Below are 12,641 nucleotides of genomic sequence, written 5' to 3' on the forward strand. Positions count from 1 at the left end.
GGAGCATCTGGTGGGGAGGAGGCAACAAGGGAGGTACTGGGCAGGAGCTTCTCACCCAGGGCTGGCACCCCGAGATCCAGGAGATTTGCGAGGCATGAGCAGGAGGACACAAAGAAGGGGGCCCAGACAGAAACTCCTTCCCTTCCCCCTTTGGTCTGAGGACACAGGGCCCAGAGTCTGGGGACCAGAGCTCCCTTTCTGTTAGCAACACTCAAGACACAACAGGATAGAAAACACAGGAACAGGATGCTCTGGCTAACTCAATTTCCTGGGAAACAGGAGTTCCCCAGAAGACTTTGTACTCAAGTCAGCGCTCTTCCCAGCCTCTTCCTGGAAAGAACCCACTATGCTACCAGAAGATACCGCCCTGAGAATCAGCTTCTACCTTTAACACTTGTTTGTTTGTTTGGAGTTTTTTTTAATTTGTTTTGCTTTGCTGTGAATGTATTAAGGGACAATGTAGTGACAAACTGTGGCTAACAATCAGAAGACCTGGGTTCCAGTCCCAGCTCCACCTCTTACCGTCACTTCTTCCCAGGCCTTGGCTTCATGAATCATAAAATGGGATGGTAATGCCTGACCTCAGTCTCCAGGTTGTTCTGAAGTTCAAAAATGATACTATGTATTAGCCCATTTTGAGATCTATAGGAAACTCTTTAGAAATGAAGGAGGAATATTATGCGCCCATGTTCCTGAGTCACGAAGTCCAGTTCTGCGGGCAGGACTGATCTCCAACAGAGAAGCGCTTCCACAGCATCAGAGTCATCCTTTGAGACTGCAGGTCCTGCAGGCAAGGCTGTGGACCTCAAAGGTCTTAAGAGACCCACTTTATTCCACTGAGTTCCACAAACTTTCTAGTGATATAAGTTACTCAATTTCTTCAGATGAGAATACTGAAGGCTTCAGTATTCTCATCTATTAAATAGAGCAAATAATAGCACCTATCTCATAGGGGTGTTATGGGCATTAGATAAGCAAATATATGTAACTCACATTTCCTGAGACCACTGTAAGTGCTCAATAACTGTTCATACATGATGTGCCAAATACAGTGTTTCTTCAAAAATGAAGAAAGCAGAGCCGATGCCTACAAGGAGGCCACTGGCTTACAAAAGGGTAAAACAAGGCACCAGCAACTTCAACCCAAAGTCCACAGGGCCATGACTGGGAGAGGCACTCCAAGTTAAATAAAAGCAGGCAAATTCAGAGCATGACTAGAGAACAGCAATAGCTCAGTCTAGCTAGAGGCTAGGCTGTGTCTTCATTCATCTAGCAAATACGTATAGAGCATCCTGTGCCAGGCTCCCAGAGATACAAGAGAGGCAGGCAAGGCTCAATCTTAGGGGATGGGTGAAATATGCAGGGGCGTAGTATCTTTTAACCATGGGCTAGTCCCTTGAAGGGGGACTCTCCAAAATAAACTCTAACTTTTCTTGTCTTTTTGCTTTTTTTTCCTTTAGGGAGGAGTGTAAACAGGAAAAAAAAAAAAAAAGTCAATTAATTAACCATTCTGACTGAGAGTCCCAATTAACCAGGCTTTACTATAAGTAGCAAACACTGTTTAGGATCCAAGTTTTGGAATAGAAATAGTGAGTTGTTTAAGTTATTAGGTATTTAATTTTTCTCTTCATTTGACTAATTTTTTGCTTATGGAATATAAAGAGGGAAAACATGATTTAAGAGATTATAATAATAACAAAAAATCATAACATTAAGAGAAAATGCAGAATACAAATTTATAGATACTGTTTGATCACAAATATGTAAGTCTAGAATATCAGGATTAAAAGATGGCTCTTTATTTCCCCTCTGTACTCAAATAAAAATTATTATTATAAATATTTTAAAAATCCAAGTTTTGGAAACACTGCTTTGGGAAAGATCTCCAGGGTTCTCCCTACTTGCTGCAAATAATAATAAAGCCTTCCTTCTCCAAAAAAAAAAAAAAAAAATCCAAGTTTTGATTAATGAAACATTAATGGATCTGTTCCTGTCCATTTGGATGAGAAATTTTGGAGAAGGGGAGGGGCACCAGACAACTGCAAATCCTTTCCCCGGCAAGCAACACACACATATCTTCCCAATGTTGAAAGGATGAGGAAATTGGGTGGCACATTCCTAGGAAAGGGGGCATAATTGGGTCTTTTCAAGGAAGCAGGCCTGGAGAAAGTTAATGGCTTTTCCTAAAAACAGCTAACACTGTACTAGGTATTTTACATATATTATGTCACTTATATCTTCCAAAAGCCCAGCTGAAGTGAATATCAATATCTCCATTTTACAGATGGAGAAATGGAGGCTTGGAAAGCCTAAGTTATGAGCTTAGTATCATACGGTAGTAAAGTGGTAGAGCCAGGTTTTGAAATTAAGGCTGTCTGAATATAATAACAAACATTCTGATATGTATTATAGTCTTCAAGATAATAAAAACTTGTCCTGAGCAGGCCATTTTGGTAAAATTCAATATAGACATCAGAGCACCCTAAGAATCCCTCTTAGGGATACTGCAGAGAGAGAAAGAAACAGGAATCTAAAGATGTTTCTTTAAAAAAAATCTTAGTGTAGTAGTGTTCTAAACATTTTGGCATCAGACCTGGATTCAAATCTCAGACCCAACCCTTGGATTGAAATCTTTCTCTAATCCACCTGTCTTCCAGGCTAGATGACGTGATATTCTTCTGTGTTCCCAAAGCCACCCAAATAGGAAATTAAAATTTTCATACTGCTAGTCAACCTGTCTTACCACCTGAGGTCTTCCTCTCATACTGGGACTATGAGCCCCAAGAGCGCAGGGTCTGTCTTATTTGAGTCTGTCTGTGTGAATGTGAATCCTCAGTGTCCAGGACAATGTCTGCAGATATTGAGCTCTGAAATTACTGTGCTTCCTTGTCCATTCTTCAGGACTGCCTAGGGCTCAGGCAACCTCTCAAGCAAGTCCCAAGTCCATTCCTCCCTCTTGATGGGATGAAATAAACCTAAGCCTTTGATCAGGTTCATCTAAACTACAAGCCCAGACAACAACCCATCTACGACTTCTTTGACCTGCAGAGACGAAATGAACCCAGTTATTCCAGGGCCAGTGGACCCAGCAAAAAAGGTATGAGTGCCTCTGAATGGAACCACTGATCATGCCCCCAGGAAAGAATGGCTGACACAGGTGGACACACAAACAGAATCAAAACATTTTAGCAGGGTAAAAAAAGAAAACAGCTAATTTAAATTTCTCTCTCCATTACCCTATTTTGGGAGGGCAGAGGTAAGCTTTCTTTAATCAATATTTGGCTTTCAGGGCCCACAGTTTCCTTGCTCCAGGGAGAAGGCTCAGCTCCCACAGAGAAGTAACACAGATCTACCTTGACGTCTTCCCACAAGGGGTCACGACCACCAGCCCTCAGACTCTAAATTTCACTGACTCCACTCTCCCTGGGATGGTGGGATACAAGCTCTCTTTCCATGTCGACCTAATTCCAGAAGTATATATGTTGTACTTCCCCTTTCTCTCTATCACACACACAGAGCAAAGGGCTATATCAAAACTACCCAGTTATCAGTGCTACTGATTCAACAACAAAGTTCCCTGTTCTCCAGAGTATGGAAGGAACAGGGAAGTTTCCTAAAATCCCAACAAGGAGAACAACTAACAACAAAAAATACCTGTGTCTGCACTAATGCTTCACTTGCCACCTTCAAGGTAGAAGCAGAGGTAGGAATGAGGCAACTGCCATGGACAGAGAGGCTGAACTGGCCTGGGAAGATGTGAAAATAAACAGTGGGCTCAGAGCACAGGCCCTGGAGACAGACAGCCTCATCATGAATCTTGGCATTGCCACTCACAAACTATGTGATCTGAAGTAAGTTACTAAACTTCTCTGGGGTTTCCATTTCTTCATCTATAAGTTGGGAAAGTAATAACTACTTCTGATAGTTATGTGGCCTCTTATAGTTATGAAGTGTGTAGCACCATGCCTGGCACCTTGCAAGTGTTCAGAAATGGTAGAAACTTCCACCATGATCATCACCACCATTATTACTTTATGATGCCAAGTTGGAGGCAGCAATTTCACAAGATGACCCTCAATGAGTCAGAGGTTCGTGTGTTTTAAAATGCTTTGTCAAAGTTTTTTGCTGCCCTTAGTTTAATTACTTCATTCCATGGTCTCAAATGACTCCATCAATCGAAAAACAGGCCACTTCTCTCCACAAACACGTGAAATTCGATGGCTTTTCCATCCCATGGCTGGAGGGTTTCAGCTCAGCTTTGGCAGACTGATGTGAACAAAATGTCCAAAGAATTTTAATTGCCATTTCATTAACAGGGTCCCATTAATATCCCTCCCAACCAGCTCTGCTGATGGTCCAGTGCATGGCCATCCAATTACCAAACAACAAAGTCCCCATAAACCTGGGCCCAAGCCTCTGAAGTTAAATATTAAGCAGTCCCTGGAAACAATAACAGTGAGATATAAGAAGTCGCAGGATACAAAATTAATACACAGATATCTCCTGCATTCTTATACACTAACAACAAAAGATCAGAAAGACAAATTAAGGAAACAATCCCATTTATTACCATTGCAACAAAAAGCCTAAAATACCTAGGAATAAACCTACCTGGGAGACAAAAGACCTGTATGCAGAAAACTATAAGATACTGATGAAAGAAACCAAAGACGACACAAACAGATGGCGAGATATACCATGCTCTTGGATTGGAAGAATCAATACTGTGAAAATGACTACACCACCCAAAGTAATCTACAGATTCAATGCAATCCCTATCAAATTACCAATGGCATTTTTCACAGAACTAGAACAAAAAATTGTATAATTTGTATGGAAATACAAAAGACTCCGAATAGCCAAAGCAATCTTGAGAAAGAAAAACGGAGCTGGAAGAATCAGGCTCCCTGACTTCAGACTATACTACAAAGCTACAGTAATCAAGACAATATGGTACTGGCACAAAAACAAAAGTATAGATCAATGGAACAGGATAGAAAGTCCGGAGATAAACCCACACACATATGGTCGCCTAATTTATGACAAAGGAGGACAGAATATACAATGGAGCAAAGACAGCCTCTTCAATAAGTGGTGCTGGGAAAACTGGACAGCTACATGTAAAAGAATGAAATTAGAACACTCCCTAACACCACACACAAAAATAAACTCAAAATGGATTAAAGACCTAAATGGAAGGCCAGACACTGTAAAACTCTTAGAGGAAAACATAGGCAGAACACTCTTTGACATAAATTGCAGCAAGATCTTTTTTGACCCACCTCCTAGAGTAATGAGAATAAAAACAAAAATAAACAAATGGGACCTAATGAAACTTAAAAGCTTTTGCACAGCAAAGGAAACCATAAACAAGATGAAAAGACAACCTTCAGAATGGGAGAAAATATTTGCAAACGAAGCAAGTGACAAAGGATTAATCTCCAAAAATATACAAACAGCTCATGCAGTTCAATATCAAAAAAACAAGCAACCCAATCAAAAAATGGGCATAAGCAATCATTGTTGCTTTTGTTGTGGTCATCCATGTACAATGCTTGGTGTCAGTCTATTTATCTCTTGTAAAAATAAAATACAGTGTGTGTGTGTGGAAAAAAAAAAAAAAAATGGGCATAAGATCCAAATAGACATTTCTCCAAAGAATACATACAGATGGCCAAGAGGCACATGAAAAGATGCTCAACATCACTAATTATTAGAGAAATGCAAATCAAAACTACAATGAGATATCACCTCACACTGGTCAGAATGGCCATCATCACAAAATCTACAAACAATAAATGCTGGAGAGGGTGTGGAGAAAAAGGAACCTTCTTTCACTGTTGGTGGGAATGTAAATTGATACAGCCATTGTGGCAAACAGTATGGAGCTTCCTTAAAAAGCTAAAAATAGAATTACCATACGACCCAGCAATCCCACAACTGGGCATATACCCAGAGAAAATCATAATTCAAAAAGACACATGCACCCCAGTGTTCACTGCAGTACCATTTACAATAGCCAGGACATGGAAACAACCTAAATGTCCATCGACAGAGGAATGGATAAAGAAGATGTGGTACATATATATACAATGGACTATCACGCAGCCATAAAAAGGAACGAAATTGGGTCATTTGTAGACGTGGATGGACCTAGAGACTGTCATACAGAGTGAAGTCAGTCAGAAAGAGAAAAACAAATATCGTATATTAACACATATTTGGAATCTGAAAAAATTGGCATAGACTACTTATTTACAAAGCAGAAATAGAGACACAGACGTAGAGAACAAACGTATGGATACCAAGGGGGAGGGGGTGGGATGAATTGGGAGATTGGGACTGACATATATACACTACTATGTATAAAATAGATAACTAATGAGAACCTGCTGTATAGCACAGGGACCTCTACTCAGTGCTCTGTGTTGACCTAAGTGGGAAGGAAGTCCAAAAAAGAGGGGATATGTGTATACGTATAGCTGACTCACTTTGCTGTACAGTAGAAACTAACACAACATTGTAAAGCAACTATACTCCCATAAAAATTTTTTAAAAAAGAAAAAGAAACAGTCTGTGCAAAACACTAGGGTCCTTTTCCCAGTTACCCAGGAGAACTATGATACCATCAGCTGGGGGCAAGGGTCTGAGCAGTCAGCTTCTAACTATGGGGCTCACTCTCCCCCAGCCCAGAATGATACATATCACAGCAAAAATCTGGGGGCATAACCCTGAAGGGGAAACTGGACCCAGAGGAAGCAGAAGGGACTGCCACAGCAGGAAGAGAAAGGCCCATTCCAAACAGGAAATCAAATAGGGTGGAAAGAGGTCGTGCTCCAGCCCGGCAGAGTCACGCTGTGTCCACCTTCGCCAGGGGTATGAAGACTTATCAGAAGGCCATTGTCGACCTTAAAAGTAGTTCCTCTTTTAGACAGCAATTTGGCAGTATCTTTTTTTAATGCTCACTCTCTTTCAGCTACTTTATGCTGCTAAGATGGTACCCTACAGGTACAAGCTCACTATTACTTACAAAGCAGCAAGTTTACTCCAAAATATTACATAAAATAATTCTTGCTAAAGCATTTTATGTAAAAGAAAAAAACTGGTAACATTAATGTTCATCAAGAGAGGACTAGTTACATAAATTGTAGTTCATTACAGTTCATCCCTATGATGCAGTAGACAAAAAGAGTAAGATGTAGCCATACACAAGGGTCTGCCAAGAACTCCAAGATATTGTACTAAGTAAAAAAAAAAAAATTTTTTTTTAAGTATAATGAGTACAGAAGTCTTCTATTTGTGTAAGTTAAAAAGCGTAATATATACATATTTTGTAGGGATACCCAAGAGAGTCCCCTGCTCCCTTAAGAGGGGCTGGGGAAGATCAGCTGAGCATTTTATACCTTGTGTCCTGTTTGAAACTTTTATCACGGGTACAAGTTGCTTTTATTGAATACATTCTCTAAAGTTTTAAAATAATGGTATAGAAATATGTCTGCTAACATGGAAAGTTGTTCAGAATATACTGCTAAGATTTTTTTAGGCTGGAAAACATACACGTGGAATGAAAAAGACTGGGAAAGCTATATACCAGGGCACTGCCCGTGACTCCCTCTGGGTAGGATTGTGGCGCTTTTCCTGCTCTTTCTGCCTGTCAGCTGTTTCTGTAATAATCACAGGTGGTTTTGTATTAAGATAGCAATAACAATAGCAATAATAATAAAAACAGAAAAAGAAAGCTCATCTTAGAGAAGGAAGAGGAACAGAATTGAGGCACAGCTTGGGGCTATGGACAGGTGAAGGCAGAGGCCAGCTGGCCAGAGACTAGGGAAGAGGGGGAGACAGGACATACCCAGCTGTGTATCTGCATACAGAGAAACCACAATCAGAAGCTCTGGAAATGGTCCTCCTCCCCCAAAGTGCACGCAGTCTGCAGCAGGGGCAGTGGTGGTGACCCGAGGAGTCCCATCTCCCCACCAGGTCCCAGCTCTGAGGCTCTCTTACTACAGACGGCGTGAGTGGCAGGGAGGCTCCAGAGCACGGCCCTGGGTGGCACCTACTTCTGCAGGGGGCTCTCCTCCTTGTCCCCCCGACCCCCAAACCATCCTGGAAACAAGGCAGGATGAACTACCCCCATCAGAGAGAGAAGAAAACAGGCCTAGGGCCACTCAGCTCCGAAGTGTCGGCTGGTGTGATCCCTGGTTCTGACCTGGAGGGTCTCCTCATAGTCTGTGGGATAAAATACCTCCTAACTCGAGGCATCGGGCCAGGGAAGGCTTTGACCACAGGGGCTGACACTGCCCCTTGTGTGTGACTCCAGCCGGTACCCACACCCCCACAGTTAAAATGGGACGAGGTGGCTGCTCCGTCTCAGCAGGCAGCAATGGCAGAGCCGCCAGGTTCCATCTCAGGTCAGGAGGTGCAAGATCAAAGACACAAAGCAGGCCCACAGCAGTGGGTGGGTGCGAGGGAGGGAGCACAGATAATCATTTTTTATTTCCTTCTCTAAGCACTGCACCGTGTGAAGTCTTACCTTCACACTGCTTCTTCTGTCTTCTCATCATGGTCTTATCAACCTCTGCGTTACCACACTACCTTAAAAATATGATTTTTATTTCCCCTGCTGTGCACAGCTGACGGCTGCAAAGAAAACTATCCAGGAGCTGGTCCCAGGCTCCACAGAAGGCCTGAACGACAGGCAGAAGGCTCTCAGCCCTAAGTCACGCTGACCGAGACAGGGCAAGGAGGAGGGCTCACGCGTGCAGTGAGGGGGCTGCCTCCACGTGTTCCGGGGAGGCAGCCTCCCAAGGGGGAAGAGAAGATATCCACGTCTCACTTCCCCACCCCAAGATGACTAAACACCCCACATCTAGCAGAGACAGCTGGCCGTCTGTCTACACTGCCTGGCTGTTGGGATTTGGTAACTGCATGGCACAGACTTCGAGGCTCACACTTCCGATGGAAAATGCCAGCTCTAGCCACCAACACTCCACAGTTACTGATTCACAGAGCCACCCTACGTCCAAACTGGGCCTGGAAGCCACAGAATGTAGCAGTTAAAAACATGGCTCTGGAGTAAACACTGTTTGGGTTTGAATCCTGTCTCTGTCTCTTCCAGATGACCCCAACAAATTACTTCACCCCTCTGTGCCTTAGTTTCCTCAGCTGTTGTATGCATTAAATGCACATAAAATGCTTAGCCTAGGATGTGACCCAAAGTAGAGCTCAGTAAACGTTAGCTAAAAGTAATTCACCAGGACACTGCATACACACACCCACAATGCTGCAGAACCCGATCACCGTGCCCAGATCAGGACCCAGGAGCACCAAGACCACGATATGTTCCCAACTGCATCCTCCCCACTCTCCCACAGGTGAGTCTCACCATCAGACAGTGAAAAGGGCAAAGGGAGAAAACACAGATTTTGAAAGTAGGGGAGAGCCAGGCCAGAAGAACCTGGGAGCCTTTGTTAAAGGTGGGGTTCGCTACACGGCCCAAACCTCAGACGACCTTGTAAGCCAACTACAAAAGGATGTGATACCTGCTGTGTGCATGCAAGCATATGCACTCTATAGAAGGAGAGGGCTGGGGAGGGGAGACCAGGAAGAGAGACAGAGACCTTCTGGCGTCTAAGCACTCTCCCTTTGCCACTGCACCAGCAGATGTCCACACGCTGATCTGGGCCTTGGCCAAGTTCTCAGCTCCTGCTGAAGCAAAGTCTGCACACATCCCTCAAGAAAGTGGCTAGACTAGAGAAGGCTGGACTAGCGACGGCTCCCTGAGAACAGAAAGGAAGTGGGGTACAACGCTGGGAAAGGCAGACACAGGAGGGATAGCAGAGAAACAGGAGAGTCAAGGATTAGGGCCAGGAAGAGTCAGAGGAATTCAGAATTGGGGTGTCTGGGGAATGTCCTTCACAAAAATCATCATCACTGACATCATCCTAACAACTGGTCCCGTTTGTGCCCTCAGAAACAGACCTCAGGAAGAAATGAGAGTCTGTGTAGGCTCCTGGGGTCTGGGGCTTGATGAGAGCAAAAAAGGATGCTGGAAAACAGAAGAAATGCTTGTTGACTTGTGGATCAAGGGGCTAACACAGCGCAGGGGGCTGGCAGGTGGGCAGCCAGCAGGTCCTCAGTTAACTTCCAGACATTAGCTGGACATGAGACACAGAACAGACAGCAGCTATGCTGGCGTTTGTTTGGGCAGGGGGAAGAATGAGAGGCTTTACTGCAAGGGAAGGAGGTAGCCGTGACTGAATCTATTGATTCATATGACCAGATCTGTTTCCTAGGTCACTCATGACCTTCGTCCTCAAGTTGAAATAAATACCAATGAAGACTTCTTTCCAGCTAAACATGGTGGGCTGAACATTCATGTTCATCACTACTCCCTCCGAAAACCCCATTAAAATAGCAAGATGACAAGCTCTAGCAGGGAGAATGTCGCCAAGAAAAATAAAACGGACTCAACAGATTATCTGATATACTGAGAAGACCGTTCAGTGTATCTGTCTTACAAGAGTTCGTGGTTGTAGAAGTCACTGTGTAAAAGAAAAAGCATTTTATTAACTGCCTTACTGAATAAAAAGTTTTCTGATAAAAAACTAATTATAACTTATCTCAGCTGTAGAAATGATGTTAGAAGAATAAAGAGAGGGGAACAGTGTATGTATATGAGGGGGACGTCTATGAAAGCACAATTATTCTCCTGTGAGAAGTCAACAGATAACATCTAAAACTAGTAAATCCAAAAATAGTGGTACAAACATTTTATTTAGGTAAATAGAGGCAAATATCAGACAAAGCAGCTTTTAGCTAAATCAGCACATGTATTTTAATTCTTTTAGAATTGCAAGTGAGTGGCTCTAGAGAGCAAGACTTCATGTGGAAAAGCAGAGCAGGAGACTCTTACTTATCATTATAAGCCTTGCAATAGTATTTGACTTTTCAAATCGTGGTCATAGAACACATTGATCAAAATAGAAATTTTCCTAAATGACAAAGATTTATTTCAAGACCTAGCTCAAATTACTCTTCCCCCACGAAGTCTTCTCAGATCTCCTTCCTCTTCTCTCATGAAAATCACTGTCTGTACCATTCATCCGACAATTAATCGCATTCCACTTGGCAATGAGCTGAACTCTTCTATTGTTAATTATCTTTCCACCTGTGTCTTGTCTCCCTGACTAAATTATAACTTGTTCATAGCAGAGCACACTTCTCATCATCTTTGAGGAGTCCACCACAGACTAGGCTATTAAATCCACAAGCTCAGAGAGGTACAGCCACCCCACTCCCCATTACCTGCATAAGCGTTGGCCTGCTGCAGGAGGTCGGTACAGGTGTGCACGTCTGCAAATGCGCGGATACCCAGGCAATTGGTGGGATGCAACTGAGATTGCAGGAAGTCACAGCAGTTCTGGCGAACATCCATGAGCTGCAGCAAGCTGGCTGCTGGGAGCAGCACCTGGAAGAGAAGGTGACATTCTGACTTGCAGGATCCCAACGCCAGGGTCTCATCTCCCCAAAGCAGTGCTCTAATCAGACCACACCCAAGCCCAAGGTCTTTGCACGGCTCTCCACTACCTGCCCAAGTAAGTCCAAACTTCTTGGCCTAGACTGAGGCAAGCCCAGCCTTAGTCCCCACTACTCTCCACTTCATGGACCCTAAACACCAACAGATTCTGTCTCCCTACAGCCCAGCAGTGCCTCCCAGTGGCTAATGTGTATATGAATTCCCCCTGGGATCTTATTAACATGCAGATTCTGACTCAATAGGTTTAGGGTGGGGCCCAAGAGCTTCCATTTCGAATGAATACCCAGGCTATGCTTGCAGCTGCTGGTCTACGAACCACACTTTGAGTAACAAGACCCTTATAGGCTGAGTGTTTGTGTCCCCCGCAAAAGTTTATACGTTGAAGCCCTTACCCCAAATTTGGGCGGTATTTGGAGATAGGTTAAACGAGGTCAGAAGGGTGGGGCCCTAATCCAGCAGGGCTGGTGCCCTTATAAGAAGAGAAATGGATAACAGAGTTCTCTCTCTCTCTCTCTCTCTACCGTGCAAGGACACAAGGAGAAGGTGGCCTTCTGCAAGCTAGTAAGAAAACCCTCACCAGAAACTCAATCAGCTGGAACCTTGATCTTGTACTTCTAACACTGTGAGAAAATTAATTTCTGTTGTGTAAGCCATCCACTCTGTGGTATTTTGTCACAGCAGCCCAAGCTAAGACAAATTGGTCCTCCTACCTGGAGAATCACCTGGAGAATTTTTAAAATACTGATGCCTGGGTCTCACCCCCAAAGATTCAACTTAATAGGAATGGGGTGTAGCCTGGACAGTGAGATATTGCTAAAGTTCCCCAGGTGCTTCTAATGTATAGCCAAGTTTGAGAACCACTGCCCTACAGCCTTTAGCTACTGTCTTCACTCAAAGGCCTTTACTGACTTGCTCACAAGCTCATTCACCATTTAATTACTGAGCACCTGTGTGCCAGCCTTTACGATTCAGTGGTAGGTAAGCAAGAGAAATCAGACCCCTGATCTTACAGAGTTTATCATCTACTGGAACAAGAGCATCATCCCCAAATCCACTGGGACTCAAACAGACACACTCTACTCTCCCATCCAACAGATAATAA

General features: G+C 43.5%; 1 protein-coding gene across 1 annotated transcript in view; it reads right to left on the bottom strand.

The window, feature by feature from the left end:
- KLHL3 (kelch like family member 3) overlaps positions 1-12,641 on the bottom strand; it is a 111,188-nt gene that overhangs the window by 48,259 nt on the left and 50,288 nt on the right. The window contains exon 5 of the mRNA XM_068534470.1: positions 11,308-11,470. Coding sequence (XP_068390571.1) covers positions 11,308-11,470 — 163 coding nt within the window. The remainder of the gene's footprint in view (positions 1-11,307; positions 11,471-12,641) is intronic.

This window comes from Eschrichtius robustus, chromosome 2 (genome assembly GCF_028021215.1).
Source record: "Eschrichtius robustus isolate mEscRob2 chromosome 2, mEscRob2.pri, whole genome shotgun sequence".
Taxonomy (NCBI): Eukaryota; Metazoa; Chordata; class Mammalia; order Artiodactyla; family Eschrichtiidae; genus Eschrichtius; species Eschrichtius robustus.